The sequence below is a fragment of the Odocoileus virginianus genome, chromosome 11 (genome assembly GCF_023699985.2).
Source record: "Odocoileus virginianus isolate 20LAN1187 ecotype Illinois chromosome 11, Ovbor_1.2, whole genome shotgun sequence".
Taxonomy (NCBI): Eukaryota; Metazoa; Chordata; class Mammalia; order Artiodactyla; family Cervidae; genus Odocoileus; species Odocoileus virginianus.
In genome coordinates this window covers 65,789,252-65,808,681 of record NC_069684.1, presented here as the reverse complement: position 1 = coordinate 65,808,681, position 19,430 = coordinate 65,789,252, and the positions used below count along the sequence as shown (strand labels likewise).

At 37.9% G+C, this 19,430-nt stretch overlaps 2 protein-coding genes across 3 annotated transcripts in view; one reads left to right on the top strand and one right to left on the bottom strand.

Annotated features, from left to right (window-relative positions):
• CDC73 (cell division cycle 73) overlaps nucleotides 1-19,430 on the bottom strand; it is a 93,134-nt gene that overhangs the window by 40,361 nt on the left and 33,343 nt on the right. The gene's annotated exons all lie outside the window — the stretch shown is intronic.
• Nucleotides 510-8,238, top strand: B3GALT2 (beta-1,3-galactosyltransferase 2). 2 transcript variants are annotated; one of them, XM_070474533.1, is made up of 3 exons: nucleotides 510-1,116; nucleotides 5,018-5,157; nucleotides 5,570-8,238. In XM_070474533.1, exon 3 carries the CDS (start codon nucleotides 5,694-5,696, stop codon nucleotides 6,960-6,962), a length of 1,269 nt encoding a protein of 422 aa, XP_070330634.1. In that variant the 5' UTR covers nucleotides 510-1,116; nucleotides 5,018-5,157; nucleotides 5,570-5,693; the 3' UTR covers nucleotides 6,963-8,238. The 2 variants fall into 2 exon arrangements, with proteins under 2 accessions (XP_070330634.1, XP_020769010.1); XM_020913351.2 differs by lacking the exon at nucleotides 5,018-5,157.

Genomic DNA, 19,430 nt, shown 5'->3' with positions numbered 1-19,430 from the left:
CAGCTGATTTATATAAACTCCAGAAAATAATGGGGGGATGTCTAAGTTACTCATTAAAAATGTCTATGAGTTGTAACTAAATATTAGTAAAACTAAAGTTAGAACAATTTGAGGGAAGAAAAAAACCCTCAAGGGAAGGAGTGCAATGAAAGGGTTAAATTACACCAAGTTACATACTAACACTATACAGGCATACCGGTAAAATCATGCAGGTAACATGAAAACCAACATCTTAACACTGAAAACATTTAGAAAATCTGTGCTTGAATGTAAAGTTTAAAAAGGGGGGGGAGGGGAATAAACTGAAAAAAATAAAATAACCATTCATTTCATAATCCTTCCATTTTTGTATTATTCACTTATCACTACACTTATATTGACTATAATAATTTAACACAAAGAAGCAAAATCTCTAAGCCTCTCCCTACCTTGGGTTTTTAATCAAAATGAATGCAAACAATCACGTGGGATTCAGCCAAGCAGTGACGTTAAATTCTGCTCTGTCAGAGAGAGCATCTGTCAAGCCCACATTTAAACTGCTGCCTGCCTGTGCAGCAGCTGAGGAACTGTGGATTTCATATTACAGACTAAAACCCCAGTGCAACTGCTCAAAATCCTTCCTGCAGCTGCCAGGCAACGACGAAAGAGAGTTAAATCCTGCTCTTTTCCAATACAATCGGAGCACTCCATTCTAGCTCTGGCTGCTTTACGTTGCAGCTCAGGGTTCTTACTAGAAATATGGATACTGAGAAGAGAATAGAGCACTGCATTGTCCGGCCAGGAAGACAGCAGATGTAAAAAGCTTCAATGCATCAACTGTCGGGAAGAGTCAACAGTGCTCCAAACAGATCGAACCACCACAGCTCTTTTGTTTAAAGAAAGAGAAAATGAAAGAAAGGAAAAACCTCAGAAGATTAGGACCCATATGAACAAGGAAGGGAACTCGAAGACAAGCAGACAGATGGACACTTTGGACACTGTGAAAAGCAATCGCAGGAGGCAGACTGTTGGGGGAGGTGTGCGTGTTTGATAGCATCTTTTTGCTGGAGCGATGGCGTGCCAAAAGTATCTTCAGTGGGCATAATCCTCGCCACATAAATGGCCTGACCAAGGAAGGTATGTCGATATCTTGTGTGTGATACTCATTTAAATGTCTGTTACCTTTTTATAGCCCAGGAGGAACTAATCTCTAATAAACAAGTTCATACATTTCACTGTCCTTGAAACTATGAGAGGGTTTCTAAATATATGATTTTAAAATTTGTTCACTGTTTAGAAGACAAGCTGTCACTGCTTTATTCAAGTAAATATGTAGCTCGCAGTAATTATGGATTACAGAAAGGCAAATAGTAACAAGATGTGCTTAAAGGCTTCTCTGAAAAATGAAACTTAAAAAAAAAATCTGAAACCCGCTAAAGAAAACACAGCAATCCTCTATCAAATTAGGTCAAGTTGAATCCTTATCCAGTAAATTAAAGGGCTCTCCTTAAAATGGCTATCAAAGGAGTCAATGCAGTAAAATTACACTAAATGGTATAAAAAAATGATCCTAATATTAAGAGCTTTTTCAGTCCTTTTAAAGCAAAATCTTAATATAGAGCAGGTTTTAATAACAAAATCTTCCCTCCTATATCCATCTCCCTAAATAAAAATAACAAACACAACCTCTGAAGACTATCAACAAATTTTAAGTACCACTGAACTGTAAGATACTAAAAGGAAAGCATTTGTACAGGATCACAGAAGGCAGTGTGTGTTTATGCACAGCACACTACCAGGAGATTTACATGTCCACGAATACAACTTCAAACAAAGAAATATAAATACTTGCTAATATTACTAAAAGCAAGTCTTTACTTTAGCCAACAGACTGATTCTAAATGATCAAAATATAAGATTGGTTTTGGTGATCATTTTTAAATTGAAACTCAAAAACATAATGTGAAAATACTGATATAAAAATATCCATGTAACAGCAATACAAGGTCAAAAAATTAAACTTAAATGTAGCCACTGGGCCAGGCTATATAAGTATGTAACACTGAACTATTGGCACAGTATGTGTGTGCAGGGCAAAAATGAATCTAATAAACTATTTTAGTAACAATCCCAGAATAGCAGCTCATGGCTCAGGAGCTCATGTATTTCTAAAAATTTTTACAGGTCCTCAAAGATTCCAATTTTTGCTCAACTTCATACCACAACTCATTATTTAATCATCACAAAAGGCAAACATTTTAAAGACATATGTAAGCATTTTATTCTAAAATTAAGATTAAACAAGTCTATCAGGCCTATTATTATTACAGTTCAACACCAACTCTCACTCACAGCATTTAGTCCATTAAAGAATGAAATCAGACAGTATTAAACAAACAAAAAAAACCTCAAGTCTCTTTTAGAGCCTTTATCTCTCAATGTTAAAGTCACCAATTAAACATTTTTATTAGCTATCTATCTCAAAATAGGAGTGAAGAGTTTTTTATTCAGGCACCCCTAAACTCTAGAACTGTTCCAACGGACTAAAAATATCAACACTTTTAAAAGCCAGATAATAAAAACAAAGCATGAGTGTGTGAGAGAGACAGAAAGGGAACATTTTACAGTAACATCCTCTCCATGAGCGTCAACCCATAAGATGTAAATACACATGAATAACTTGACAATATTATCATAAAAACCCATAAAAGATAAATCAAAGCTACTGCTACTGTGAAAATGTAAAAGTGCAAAGACTATTTAGAATATCAAAATATTTCAACTTTCTAGTTTTATTATCACTTCTTAAGAATTAATGTACAATAGGCAGTAAGTAGAAAAGAACTTTATCATTTAATAGGAGGAGGAATCATTACTTTAACTGTACTTTCTAACAAAACAATTATGATAAATACCTGAAAAACTTTTAATAAAGAAATTTTAAAGGCTAGACTAGACCTATGTACTACATTTACCAATGGGAGAGCTGTGAAACGGATTTCAGTTTTGAGCAGATTTCAAGTTTGAGCAACTTAATATTTACAAACATACAAATATAATGAATTTAAATTAAGATGCATCTCCATTACATATTGCTACAAAATCACACAGGACCAAAAACTATGGGTACTATGCCAGATTACAATATATAATAATTGGCTCTTTTCTGTAACATTGAAGTACTTTAGAAACATTACTTCAGGCATATTTTCATAAAAATACAATTTACTAATATATTTACCTGCATTCATTTTTCAGTTCTCTATTCATTCAAATATCTGACCTTCTATTTATTGCTTCTTAAATCATCAAATTTACACTCTTGAAAGATCTACATGATTAGACTTCAACCAGATTTCAAGCATTCTATGTCAACAGAAAGATGATAGATTTAATTTAGTTTTGGAATGTTTAAAATAGATTATCAAATAAATATTAAAAGCAAGCTTTGTTTCTTTTAAATTTACACACATAACCCTCATAGCTACTGGCCTCTATGGGGTAGAGGAAGAATTATTACTATTTATCTAATATTTCATTTGAAAATAAAAGCTTAGTTTTCTCATCTCAACAGAATGACCAACTATAAGAAAAAAAGTGAGTTTCTAAACTAGAACACTCAGCTCTATTATTTTCAGCTGAGTTCACAACAGAACTGTTTTACTGGTACAGTGAAGTCTTGGTCTTCATCAGAGTAATGTGAAATTAAAATTCAAGTGAATAAATTCTAATAAATAACTAGATTCTATGTTTTTAAAACCTGAAAAATTAAGAAGAAAAAAAAAACACTGCTCCTATCTCACAAGATGACTAAATAATTTCTTATACCCGAGAAAAATGATAACTTCTAAAAGTACATTTCCTATACTAGAAATTATCAAAAGCTGATGCCTATACTATCTATTATACTTTAGAGGTCCGTTCAAATTCCCACCTACTTGCTCCTCCTAGTGGCTGTTACTAGAATAGTAGTACTTTCATTCATACATGTGTCTAATACTTTCAAACAATATTTTCTAAATACTTCATTTTATGTAAGTGAATCTTATTCCAGTTATTCAATTTTATGAGGACTTCCATGTAAATGCCATTATTTCCCCCAAATAATTAAATTTCATATTGAAGTATATTTGGTATTAACCATAAACTTCTTAGTATCACAAGCTAAATAAACACATTCACACATATATATATAAAATTTCTAATAAACAAATGCTCTTACAATAAATTTTTAATTGACCAGTTTTCTCTTCCTTAAATAATTTTCACAATAAAAAGTTGAAAAAGTTAAAATTAAACATTAGTCCCCTTTTCAAAAAGTTTTTATTCTCTTGTAATAGAAATCAAGCTCTAGCTCCTCACCTATCCTCTACCCCCACATCTTGATCCAGAAAAACTAAGAACTGAAAAAACACGAACAAATCTGTGCCTTGCACTGAAAAACTTCTTCAAAGACCAGTTCTTAATACGTGGCATCATGAACCTCCCATATTGACAGCTCATAATTTTTGTCTTCTAAATGTAGAGTTCTAAGTGTCAAGCAAGTCTAAGTGTCATGCAAGTCCTACAAATGTAATAAATTCGCCACATGCAAATTTAGAGCATCAGCATAACTCAAAAATCTTTTAAAATGCATTCTGTGAAATTTAAAATTTTAAACAACTGAGGATATAATAGTACCTAATGTCTATATTTTGAAAAACTCAGAAGACTGTTCAAAGCAGTCCTTTGCTAATTCTAATATGGAGATTCAGCAGTCCTTTGCTAATTCTAATATGGAGATTCAACTGAAGTACGTGATAGTACTCTGTGAAGGCCACAGATAGATAATTAGTTGCTATATTTTTAAAATCAATCTTATGTCTAAGTAAAGACAATGATCTGAATGTCTCACATTTTGAAGTGGAAGGTTAAAATGAGAAAAGGGTATTTGCAAATGTTCATCATTTATTACTGTCTTGCAATCTTGTGCTGAAGTTACTGAACCCTGAAAATTAATTTTGACAGGTGCATCTTCTCATTGACTTTCTCCACACAGGAGGGGCCAATGGAAACATGCCAAGCAGTGTACTGTGACTAACAGAACTCTGCCATAATCAACCTTGCACCGTCTGTCCCACAACTGATACATGACCATTTTACAAAAAAGACCGCTGACTGTGCACCATACCACCAATGGTATGTCAAATCAATTTTAATTAATGCCAATACATGTTCCATCTGCTCTCAGCCCTCTTTACACGGCCTCTCCCAGGAATCCAGCAGCATTTCTCTCTCCTCCACACACACAACCTTCAGTCTTAACTTTAGTCAAAAGAACAAACGACCAGAGCTACTGAGATGATGAAACAAGTGGAAGAAAAATCCATCATCTCTCTTAAAAAGTGCTCACTGCACTCTCAAGTTATATTTTTAAAAAATTAATCCTGTTCTCAGGACATTAGGTTGCCAAGGGAAGACAAATTATAAACTTTGTTCCTGGGTGATCATATTTTCACAGTTTAAAAATTCCCACCTGCCCTAATTTTATTAGTCTCTTTAAAGCAGTGGTATTTAGCATTTTGTAAACTTTTATGATTCATCTTTACAGAATGACTGCGAGGGAGACGACGTGACCGAATTAGAAAATGACTACCAAAGAACAGTATTGATTCAGGAGAAGGACACGTTCCCCAGCCACCAGTGTCTCTCATCCATAACTGGATATTTACAACATGCTTCAGTGGAGGAGGAGACACTGCTGCTTTGCAAAGATGAGCTGGAATGCCAAGAGGTCCCTGTTTCGGACCCATCTTATTGGTGTACTTTCTCTCGTGTTTCTTTTTGCTGTGTTTCTGTTTTTCAATCATCATGACTGGCTGCCGGGCAGAGCTGGATTCAAAGAAAACCCTGTGACGTACACTTTCCGTGGATTTCGTTCTACAAAAAGTGAGACAAACCACAGCTCTCTTCGGAACATTTGGAAAGAAACTGTCCCTCAGACCCTGAGGCCTCAAACAGCAACTGACCCCAACAACACGGATCTGTCAGTGCAAGGAGTTACAGGGCTGGAGAACACGCTTGGTGCCAATGGAAGCATTTACAATGAGAAAGGTACTGGACACCCAAATGGTTACCATTTCAAATACATCATCAATGAACCTGAAAAGTGCCAGGAGAAAAGCCCCTTTTTAATACTACTTATCGCTGCAGAACCTGGACAAACAGAAGCTAGACGAGCTATTCGGCAAACTTGGGGCAATGAGAGTCTAGCACCTGGTATTCAAATCACAAGGATTTTTCTTTTAGGCATAAGTATTAAATCAAGTGGCTACCTTCAACGTGCAATATTGGAAGAAAGCAGACAGTACCACGATATTATCCAACAGGAATACTTAGATACATACTATAATCTGACCATTAAAACACTAATGGGCATGAACTGGGTTGCAACATACTGTCCGCGGATTCCTTATGTAATGAAAACTGACAGTGACATGTTTGTCAATACCGAGTATTTAATACATAAGTTATTGAAGCCAGACCTGCCTCCTAGACATAACTATTTTACTGGTTACCTAATGAGGGGATATGCACCCAACCGAAACAAAGACAGCAAGTGGTACATGCCACCAGACCTCTACCCTAGTGAACGCTATCCTGTCTTCTGTTCCGGGACTGGCTATGTTTTTTCTGGAGATCTGGCAGAGAAGGTGTTTAAAGCTTCTTTAAGCATCCGCCGCTTGCACTTGGAAGACGTGTATGTGGGGATCTGTCTCGCCAAGCTGAGAATCGATCCTGTGCCCCCTCCCAATGAGTTTGTGTTCAATCACTGGCGAGTTTCTTACTCAAGCTGTAAATACAGCCACCTAATTACCTCTCATCAGTTCCAGCCTAGTGAACTGATAAAATACTGGAACCATTTACAACAAAATAAGCACAACGCTTGTGCCAACGCAGCAAAAGAAAAGGCAGGCAGGTATCGCCACCGTAAACTACATTAGAAAAGACTTTTTTTACCCCCCTAAACGTGCAGCCTGTAAAATACTGCTCAACGCATGTGTAGCTAACATGATTGTGATTACATCCACAGGAGCAAGTTTTAGTTAGAACCCATCACATAAAGGAATCCAAAAACATTGTTTTTAATTTCTGAAGAAGGTAATTCTTAAAAATACATTATATAACAAAAAAGTATCCCAAAACAACCTATTAAAAAATCTACTTAAAAAATCCACATGGGGGATTCTGTGTATTAACATGCAATAACAGGCATGCATACATCAATGGTTCGAATCGTACATTAGGGGCCAAGAGGATGTATCTGCATGTTTTCCACGTAAATTTTAATTTAAGAAAATGGAGATGGTCAAAAGACTCTTCATTTTAGATTTAGTTTTTCCATTTCAATATATGTAAATAAAACATTACTGTCAATTTTAAGCAAACTTTATAATTGTGCAAAGGACAAATTTTCTGACCTATTCTAGAGTTCTAAAAACCATATTCCATGCAATAAGATTTAGTTGCAGTATTCCATAAACATAGTTATAAAGTTCAGAGGTTTCAGCAATGAAGTTCTCATCTAAGTATTCACTTTTTAAAAACAACTGAGATGTTCATTTTCTTTTATCAGTACTCAGATTTATTGGGGGAAATTATTTCAACATGACGTGATAAAATGTGAAAAATTAATGTGTCTCAGGCTCAAGTTTTTATAAAAAAAAAATTAAGTGTTCAAAACAGAAAGTTTGTTTCCTCGTTGGTGTTCAGGGCCAAGCTAGTACTTCACTGATTTCCTCAATCAGCCAGTTACTGCACTCTCAAGGAGCATCACCACTTAACTTCAAGCATATCTGAAAAAAATCTATCATTCTCTAACTGAAGCAACCGTGATTACTTATAGGCACTTATCCTTATAGGCACTGTTGAAAACAGATAAAGGATAAAGAGTGCAGCAGCAGTTTCATTCAATACATTTTAAGATGCATGTCTGCCAAACCACAACATATGGGAAGTTTATTTCCTGACAGCAGGTGTACACATGCCGATACATCATCATTTTATGGCACCTACTTTGTTCTCTGAGTGCCAAGTTTACAAACCTGCAGTTTTTAATTTGGTGGGTGACAAATATCCTGTTCCACTGAATAAAAACTTTCGGGGAGGGATGGGGGAAAAACTACAAATATTTGATGAAACACTTGATCCTAGGATGAACAATGTATACAATGCACTTTTACCAAGTTTTTAATAAAAAGGGTAAACAAAAAACCTTCACTGAGTGTTATGGTCCAAATATTTCACAGAAATTTTGTTGGCTCCATTACAAATTTTAAAATCAAGAACTACTAACCCATTAATTTTAAAACAGTGCTTTCATTTCATACCAGTATATAAATCTATCAATCTTGATTCAGTAAGGATGTTACTTATGCTAATTCTAACATCAATCATTTTTATCCTTGATTCTATTCTGAAGTTATCCACTGAAACATATATTAAAGTTCAAAATCACAGAGAATGTTTCAGTACTTATTATTTAATGTGTTGAATTCTACTGATACTCGGCTTATCTCCCATTTTTAATTCAGTCATCTAAACCTTCTGTTCTACACAGAATAATTCTGAATGCTGAGCTATATTACCCTAGCTCTTGGAAAGGTCTGTTTTTCACCCTTTATTCTGTAGGGTCATAAAAAGACTAAATTTATTAAGTCCCAAAATTACTAGACAAAGGTCACACATAGGAGGATAATACCAAATTAGTGTGATGAAAAGTAAAAGGAACCCTTCCCTCAGTATAGAGAATTCTATTAATACTTCAGAAGTTTTCTTTTTTAAGTGTACGTGCACATGTGTGCATGCACAGGTATACACACTCAGAAACAGAATCCAAACACTATTTGTACAAATTATTACTATAGTGCAGTATCTTTAAAAGATAGTATTTTCCTACCAGAAAAATTCAATTTTAAAAAGATAACTAATGAAAAATAGAATTCTTAACAGACAATTCAATTCCTATCTCAGGTGTCAATTTAAAATCATTTCTATATACCTGATAACACCATATTGAAAACTTATGGGAATCTGATGACCCTCCAAGTTCTCAAAGAGCACTGAATCAAGTAACAAAGTGCTTTAGTACTGCTAAAAATCCTTATTTTAAAATCAATATTCTATTATTAATTTATTTTTGACCTTCCATTCTGAATACGCAAGCTGATTTCTTTCAGCAAGATGATTTTCATGTTCATATTATGATTTAAAAAATACAATACTTTTTCAAACATCTCACCAAATACTAATTATGTCAAGTACTATGTGATTTTTATTATATATGAAAATATAATTTCAATGACTGCACTTACATCTGGTCAAAGAAAAAATTATAGGAACAACTAAGTAATCTTTATGCTCAAAGTGTCAAGAGATATCATGGAAAATAAAAATACCAAAACTTTCACTATCCACACTAGTTTATTTTGATTAAAATTATAGATGATGAAATTCTAATTCAAGTAAATAATTTAAAGTTCTCACCTCTGAATTAACAGTATAATCACACAAAATCAATTGGAATCTTATTAAAATCTATTCCCAAACCCCTATAAAAATAGTGTCAGCAAAGCATCAGAACTACTTACTGACTGGGCATACACTGTGCGCCTGGTGGTGTGTTCAAGAACTGTACACACACGACCACATACATCCTTCAAAGTAACACCAAAGGACAGGAAAGCCTGCAAGAGGCTACACATTTGAGATCACACACGCAGTAAAGCAGCAGCGCTCCAGCTCAGATTCTTCACCATCATGCGCTTCTGCTACACACGGAGTCTACGAGCTAAGCAAAACGGCCTGTCCTCTCTCCTGGTCTACGCTCCTTCTTCACCTTTTGTGAGGATTTCCAGGTTTCACAACCCTTTTCCCATACTGGCGGGACACCTGATGTCAAGTAAAGCACAAATACAGAGATGGGGAAGGAGAGGAAAGCGGGTCCTTCAGTGATTTTTTTCTTTTCCGTTATTGATGTTTTGGGGTCAGAAACTTAGAAGAGCTACGAATTACTGCTTATCTCTTATTCCTTTGGGCACTGAGACACATCTCTAAACAAACAGGCAGGTGGCACTTAGAAATTATACAAAAGGTGCTTCTTTTGAAGTACAATTTGATTACTGTTAGTAGACAAAAGCAGCACCGTATTTTCTCACTCTACTGGTTAGTCACCTACTGTTTTGTGATGAGGTGGTAAAACTCATTTTATCCAGCTGACTCAGGTTAGTTTCAGTTTTAGTGGTTTGACAACATTTGACTATTAACACAGATTTAAGGAGCCAAAACAAGTCTCTACCATACATACATCCTAACATACCTCACAAAGTATCAGTGTATCACTTAGCCCGATGATCAGAAGACAGATAATGTATTAATGCACCAAATACTAATAAGGGATGTTACAAGTTCTGTCAAGAAACTTGTTGCTGCCCCCTCCATCAGCACACACACACCCCCTCCCCCAAGTGCAAGGGAACTATAAGCATTATTACTTTCAAGTTCTGACTTGCCAGAGAAGGAAGACCATTTCTGTATTTTCAGGAAATGTTTCTCCTCCCTCTACTAGCAAATATCCAAACTGAAGGATAAGCAGGGAGAAAGCAACTGTCTCCACCCAGTTACTAATCTGATTATTTCTACTTCAAACAACCCTCCAGGCTCTCTACCTGAATTTCACCTGAGGCAGTGTCCTGAACACTGAAATAGGAAAACAAACCAGTTCAGTTCAGTTCACTCACTGGTCATGTCCAACTCTTTGCACCCCATGAACCGCAGCAGGCCAGGCATCCCTGTCCATCACCAATTCCCCGAGTCCACCCAAACCCATGTCCATTGAGTCAGTGATGCCATCCAACCATCTCACCCTTTGTCGTCCCCTTCTCCTCCTGCCCTCAATCCTTCCCAGCATCAGGGTCTTTTCAAATGAGTCAGCTCTCCACATCAGGTGGCCAAAGTATTGGAGTTTCAGCTTCAACATCAGTACTTCCAATGAACACCCAGGACTGATCTCCTTTAGGATGAACTGGTTGGATCTCCTTACAGGCCAAGGGACTCTCAAGAGTCTTCTCCAACACCACAGTTCAAAAGCACCAATTCTTTGGCACTCAGCTTTCTTTATAGTCCAACTCTCACATCCATACATGACCACTGGAAAAACCACAGCCTTGACTAGACGGACCTTTGTTGGCAAAGTAATGTCTCTGCTTTTTAATATGCTGTCTAGGTTGGTCATAACTTTCCTTCCAAGGAGCAAGCGTCTTTTAATTTTATGGCTGCAATCACCATCTGCAGTGATTTTGGAGCCCAAAAAAATAAAGTCAGCCACTGTTTCCACTGTTTCCCCATCTATTTGCCATGAAATGATGGGACCGGATGCCATGATCTTAGTTTCCTGAATGTTGAGCTTTAAGCCAACACTTTCACTCTTCTCCTTCACTTTCATCAAGAGGCTCTTTAGTTCTTCTTCACTTTCTGCCATAACGGTGGTGTCATCTGCATATCTGAGGTTATTGATATTTCTCCCAGCAATCTTGATTCCAGCTGGTGCTTCCTCCAGCCCAGCATTTCTCATGATGTACTGTGCATGTAAGTTAAATAAACAGGGTGACAATATACAGCCTTGACGTACTCCTTTTCCTATTTGGAACCAGTCTGTTGTTCCATGTCCAGTTCTAACTGTTGCTTCCTGACCTGTATACAGGTTTCTCAAGAGGCAGGTCAGGTGGTCTGATATTCCCATCTCTTGAAGAATTTTCCACAGTTTATTGTAATCCGCACAAAGACTTTGGTATAGTCAATAAAGCAGAAATAGATGTTTTTTCGGGAACTCTCTTGCTTTTTCAAATATCCAACAGATGTTGGCAATTTGATCTCTGGTTCCTCTGCCTTTTCTAAATCCAACTTGAACATCTGGAAGTTCACGGTTCACATATTGCTGAAGCCTAGCTTAGAGAATGTTGAGCGTTATTTCACTAGCGTGTGAGGTGAGTGCAACTGTGCGGTAGTTTGAGCATTCTTTGGCATTGCCTTTCTTTGGGATTAGAATGAAAACTGACCTTTTCCAGTCCTGTGTCCACTGCTGAGTTTTCCAAATTTCCTGGCATATTGAGTGCAGCACTTTCACAGCATCATCTTTTAGGATCTGAAATAGCTCAACTGGAATTCCATCACATCCACTAGCTTTGTTCATAGTGATGCTTCCTAAGGCCCACTTGACTTCACATTCCAGGATGTCTGGCTCTAGGTGAGTGTGAGTGATCACACCTTCATTATTTTCTGGGTCGTGAAGACCCTTTTGTGCAGTTCTTCTGTGTATTCTTGCCCCCTCTTCTAATATCTTTTGCTTCTGTTAGGTCCAAACCATTTCTGTCCTTTATTGAGCCCATCTTTTTGTGAAATGTTCCCTTTGTATGTCTACTTTATTGAAGAGATCTCCAGTCTTTCCCATTCTATTGTTTTCCTCTATTCCGCTGCACTGTCCCTGAGGAAGGCTTTCTTATCTCTCCTTGCCATTCTCTGGAACTCTGCATTCAAATGGATATATCTTTCCTTTCTCCTTTGTTTGTCACAGACAACTAGCCAGTCTGATCACAGGACCACAGCCTTGTCTAACTCACTGAAACTAAGCCATGCTGTGTGGGGCCACCCAAGACGGACGGGTCATGGTGGAGAGGTCTGACAGAATGTGGTCCACTGGAGAAGGGAATGGCAAACCACTTCAGTATTCTTGCCTTGAGAACCCCATGAACAGTACGAATAGGCAAAAAGATAGGACACTGAAAGAGAAACTTCTGAGGTCGGTAGGTGCCCAATATGTTACTGGACATCAATGGGGAAATAACTCAAGAAAGAATGAAGGGATGGAGTCAAAGCAAAAACAACACACTGTTGTGGATGGGACTGGTGATAGAAGCAAGGTTCGATGCTGTAAAGAGAAATACTGCATAGGAACCTGGAATGTTAGGTCCGTGAATCAAGGCAAATTGGAAGTGGTCAAACAGGAGATGGCAAGAATGAACACTGACATTCTAGGAATCAGCAAACTAAGATGGACTGGAATGGGTGAATTTAACTCAGATGACCATTATATCTACTACTGTGGGCAGCAATCCCTTAGAAGAAATGGAATAGCCATCATGGTCAACAAAAGAGTCTGAAATGCAATACTTGGATTCAATCTCAAAAACAAAAGAATGATCTCTGTTCATTGCCAAGGCAAACCATTCAATATCATGTTAATCCAAGTCTATGCCCCGACCAGTAATGCTGAAGAAGCTGAACGGTTCTATGAGGACCTACAAGACCTTCTAGAACTAACACCCAAGAAAGATGTCCTTTTCATTATAGGGGATTGGAATACAAAAGTAGGAAGTCAAGAAACACCTGGAGTAGCAGGCAAATTTGGCCTTGGAGTATAGATTGAAGCAGGGCAAAGGCTAACAGAGTTCTGCCGAGAGAATGCACTGGTCATAGCAAACACCCTCTTCCAACAACACAAGAGAAGACTCTACACATGGACATCACCAAACGGTCAACACGGAAATCAGACTGATTACATCCTTTGCAGTCAAAGATGGAGAAGCTCTGTACAGTCAGCAAAAACAAGACTGGGAGCGGACTGTGGCTCAGATCATGAACTCCTTATTGCCAAATTCAGATTGAAATTGAAGAAAGTGGGGAAAACCACTAGACCATTCAGGTATGACCTAAACCAAATCCCTTATGACTATACAGTGGAAGTGAGAATTAGATTTAAGGGACTAGATCTGATAGACAGAGTTCCTGATCAATTATGGACGGAGGTTCATGACATTGTACAGGAGACAAAGATCAAGACTGTCCCCAAGAAAAAGAAATGCAAAAAAAGCAAAATGGCTGCCTGAGGAGGCCTTACAAACAGCTGTGAAAAGAACAGAAGTGAAAAACAAAAAAAAAAAAAAAACAAAGGAGAAAACAAACCAGCAGCATCACAAAAAATAAGTGTTAAATAATAGAAAGATATAACATTATATGCCAAATCTTAAATTCATGTCTGTGTCTTAATTAAATGTTTAAAAGACACTAATTTACACAATATAAAAAAATTAATAAGGGTTGTCTGCATCACTGTCATACCTAAAAGGCTACTAAAAACATATATTTGAATATAACGAGAACCAGAATCAGTTAGTCCCTACCGGCAATGAGAACTTTTCTAACTTACCTGCAGATGTCCTTTGGGAAGCTACTCCACCCTCTAATAAGAAAGTTCCAGGAAAACTGCCTTGCACGGGCTAAGACAAGCAGAGACGCTCTCTCACAGCGACGTGAGTCCTGAAGGAAACACACACACACATGCACACTGTGGTGCGGCCTCACACAGAAGGGCAGGGGCTGATTCACTCGGGCTCAGTACCTGCAGCGGTGACCCACTAATTCCTGCTCTCTGCATCCCCAGAGCTACTATGGTTCCTGTCCCTTCTACCACCTGGTTCTCTCATTTTATGAACTCACTCATAGGGTTCTGATACTTTTTGTTTTTCTGGCTTCAGTTAGCCAAAGTTAAATTTTTTCTCGTACCAAAGAATCCTATGTGACAGAAAGCCCACGGCTAGCAAACACTGCAGTAGTCAAGTTGTCCCTTGGTCCTATGATGACCCCAGAATGCTCCATAAGACCAAACCCTCTGTGCGTTTCACCATGTGAACAAGTCAGGAGCATAAAGGGGTCCAAGAACAACTTCTCTGTTAGAAAAAATAGGCTGAAAATTCTAGAGCTCTTCACAGTCCACATTCATGGCCAAGTCTCACAAGAACAACAAAGTTTGTGCATATGACATAATACTCCCAAGAGCAGGGTGCTGTCAATATTACTGAAGAGTGATCAGGGAAACACACTTGGGAGCTGTGTTTCTAGTCACACCAGCGTGGGGGAGAGCCCACTGTCTCCCACGTAACCACCAGCAGGAAGCGACCACCAGCATGGCTGCCTGAGCCCCAGCGCTGTAAAATGCTGTGAGCTTAGAAATGAATGAGGGGAGAAGCCTGCAACGCATGTTCGCACATACTGTTTAAAACTATTCCTTTATCAGAGATTTTCTCATCTCCTGGTAAGGTTTAAAAGAAAAAAGTTACAATGTTCTTCCTGGCAGATTTAGAACAGAAAAAGCTAATAACTGGGCCAAAAAAGACAAGTAAAGTTAATTCTTACAAAAATAAAACAAAATTTCTTAACCAAAGTTCATAAGTATAACTCCAAATTAAAGTATTTATATGGGGCTTCCCCGGTGGTGCAGTGGTTAAGAATCCACCTACCGATGCTGGAGACCTGGGTTCGATCTCTGGTCCAGGAAGAGCCCACATGCTGTGGAGCAAGTAAGCACGTGCTCCCCAACTACTGAGCCCGAGTTCTAGAGCCCGAGAGCCTAACGACTGAGCCCGCAGCCACAGCTGCTGAAGCCCGTGCGCCCGAGAGCCCGTGCTTCGCAACACGAGATGCCACCACAGTCAGAAGCTCGTGCTTCTGACTAACTAGAGTAGCCCCTGCTCCCCACAACCAGAGAAAAACCCTCCAGCAATGAAGACCCAGCACAGCCAAAAATACACAAGTAAATAAAAATTTTAAAAAGAATGATTAGATACTGCATTTATAAAAAGAAGCTGCAGAGACAGAAAATACACACAGTGAGCAAGACAACTATTCAAAAAATACAGAATGGTTGACAGTAAAGACTGAAAAATAAAGTATTTATATGTCTTGAGCATCTTTAAGTATATTTAACAGTATATTTAAACCCAGTCATATTCCTTCATCTCCAAATTTAAGAACTTTTAAAATAAAAGATCCTATCACAATGAATGGCTATATCCAGTCAGTGGCCACATCAAAATATCAAGAGTCATCCTCGCCACTGCCTCCTCTTATTATCACCCATATCAATCTATCCCCAAGACTAGATTCCTGGTGAAATCCACCCACTTCTCTTCACCTCACACCTCCAGTAGTTCAGGTGAGCAATACCTTAACAAGTGGTTTCTCCACAGTCACCCAAACTGCTTCTCATACTTCAGTCAAAACAATACTTTCAAAACCACAAAGCTATGCAAATCATCCCACTGCTTTAATGGGGATGCTGTTTATTGCCGCAATGGAAAAGTGATAGTGAAAGTCACTCAATCGTGTCTGATTCTTTGCGAGTCCATGGGCTACACAGTCCATGGAATTCTCCAGGCCAGAATACTGGAGTGGGTAGCCATTCCCTTCTCCAGGGGATCTTCCCAACCCAGGGATCGAACCCAGGGTCCCCGCATTGCAGGCAGATTCTTTACCAACTGAGCCACCAGGGAAGCCCACTGCTGCAATAAACAAACCAAAGAATCCTAGATTATAAACACTGAACTGCAACCTGACTCCATAAAATATTCTCACCTTTTTGGTTTGCAGCATTCTTATCTTACTTGAAAGGAAACTTATTTTTAAGATGTCAAAATCAATTTTTCTCTACAGTGATGAGTCAACCACTGGTTTGGATACAGGCTCATCCACATTGCAAGTAAAGCAACATAAAGGTAAATATATGTTGACAAAAAGAAAGCACAAGTATTCTGAAAATAATTACTATAATCAGTTCTACAAATGTGAAGATCCCTCAAATGGCAGTGCATTTCTAAGCAGCGACCATGATGCTGAAGAAGATCAAGAAGTGTTAACTTTCCTCAACAGAAACTCAATGCAGATGAAACATCATTTCCCAAACAGACCAGTTCACCATGCTAAATTCCAGAACTCTAACACTAGCTCAATAGAAATTTCTTGAGTCAAGCCCCCCTTAGTGTTGAAGAAACTTCCAAAGGTCCACTAGATAAATATTTACTGAGAGCCTAGGCATTAACATGTGAGCTGTAGGTCCAATGATAAACAAAAACAATCATTAAGTTGTTGAAGTAATAGTCCTTTGATAGAGAAAGTCATGAATCAGATCTTCATAGAATTAAGTGGAAAAGACAACTATGTTACCTGCCACAAAGGACAGATACATAGTGCTTTGCAAGCATAACAGGAAAAGGACCTAATCTGTGTTGCCTAGAGTCAGAACAGCCTTCTCTGAGGAAATGTTTATGTTAACATCTAAGAGATAACTAATCAGGCAAACGGGGAACAAGTGCAATAAGAGGGATCAGCAGGTACAGCAGCCCTCAGGTCGGAGTAAACCAGGGCACAAAATTAAAGAGGAAGAAGACTGGTATGAGCTGTTGACAAAAAGGTAAAATCACATGAAGACTTGTAGCACAGAGTAAGGATTACTTATGGCTTTTATCCCTAAGAGCAATGGAAAGCCACAGGAGATACAGCAGTATTTGGAAAACAGAAAAAATTGAGGCTAGCACAGGCCTAACAGCTCCTTCCTTATTGTGAGGCATCCTGAAGAGATGTTTGAATGATACGAGAAGACCAATTCAGAGACCACTGCACAATCCAGGGAAGAAACACAAACAGCTGGACCAGGAAGGATGGTGGTGGTAGTGCAGGAATAAGAACTGCCGAGATGTTAGCAAGCAAAATCCACAGGCCTTCAAGACGTGCGGATACTGGAGGTGAGGGAAAGGGAATGAGTGGCAAAGCCTAAGCTGCTGGCCAGGGCACTGAGGGGGCAAGGAGAGAGAAGACGCTGTGTGAGAACCTGATTCATCAAGGATAACATAATGAAGAGTCACTGGAAACTGTACAGAGGACTGTCAAGTGGCCTGACAGCCTAATATACCACAAAGTATCAACAATAATGATAATTAATTTTAACTACTGGTCTACACACATATGAAAGGATGGAAAGTAACTAAAAATATATGGATAACAAGAGCTTAAGATTCATTCATTCAATAAATACTTTTCAAGAACACCCATGTAACCACTACCCTGTCCTCAGCACTGGGGATGTGGTGGAGGGCAAGAAAGGTGTGTTTCCTAACTTCAGACCTTCATATGCAAAGAAAATCATCCATGTACACAAATATGTAAAATTACTGGCAGAAAAAAACTGGGAGGGTTTCCTGGTGAAGTGACCATTAAACTGACATATGAATTCTGAGGAGGCAGTCTTATGAAGAGCAACAGGAAAAATGAGCCAGGCAAACAGAACTAAAAAGACAAAGGCCAGGAGGTTGAGATAAGTCTGTAGAAAAAAATGGAAACGAGCCAGTGAGGCAGAACTACAGCCAGGCTCTTTCTTAATATGTTTACTCTAGAGCAGATCGTTGTGGATAGAATTCGGGAGTCCCTAATTTAATTCGGATGGGAAAAAAAATCCACAATTTAATTTTCACCAATATCTAACAGAACTTGACACTGCCTTCTTTCTTGAATGTAGGCAACAAACCACAGTACTATTAACAATGGTTGTGGCTTTGTCACCAACAGAATTGAGTCTTTTCATATCACAACTGTTACAGATATACTGAAACACTACTGTACATAGTAGTACTTTAAAATTCTGGCATTTATTAGCTTTGTCCCTAGATCTTGTTATATAATGCATTAATAAAAGCAGCACAAAGTACCATGTCCATAAATTTGTATTTTTTTAAATTTTTATAATTTAATACAGTTGGCTTTCTGTGTTACCTTATGTATTTTATGCATTAAAAACATGATACAGAGAGAGGACTCAAAGGATTCATCAGTCTACTAAATGGGTCCACGGCACCAAAAAAAAAAAAAAAAAAATCATTAATTTCTAACCCAGAATAAAAGAAATGTAAGATTCTTATCAACTAAATGCAACTCCTGTAACTACTAGTGGTTCTTTGGATCCTACTTCCAATAAACAAACTACAAAAAGATTTTTCAGAAAAATCAAATAAGCTGGAAAATGAACTAGATATTAGATGACACCAACCATTACTATTTATTGTGTTATATGTAATAATGCGAGGTTAAAAAAGACCATTTTTCTAAGATGTGCAAAGTACATAGGAACAAAATGTCAGTGTCTGGGTTTTGCATCACAATAGTCCAGGAGAAGGGGGAAGAGGTGGAACAGTTGAAGTAAAAGTGATTGAAAAGTAATCATAGAATTTGTGCGATGGACAGATTAAAAAATCATATATTATTTTCTCTAATTATATTTACATCTGAAATTTTTCCTAATTAATAAAAAAAGGAGGTGGGGGGGGGTCTGTGGGGAGGGATACAGTCACTACTAAAGGTCTCCTGGCCTTTGCACTTGGTCTGACTTTACTGAAGAAACACAAATACCATCTCTGGTTTCTAAGAAGTTTCTCTGAAGGAGAACCTGTGAGTGCTGGAGAGAGGAACTGAGTGCCCCCTGTCCTTGGCAATTACCTTCCTCACTGCAAATTAATAAATCAGCATATAGCATTTGAAATGTTACTGTTTCACAAGCTTGACAACAAAACACTAATATTACCCAGTTTCTC

Bases quoted from the DNA above. Each gene is read 5' to 3' on its own strand.
- B3GALT2 (XM_020913351.2), top strand. From the start codon at position 5,694: ATGCTTCAGTGGAGGAGGAGACACTGCTGCTTTGCAAAGATGAGCTGG.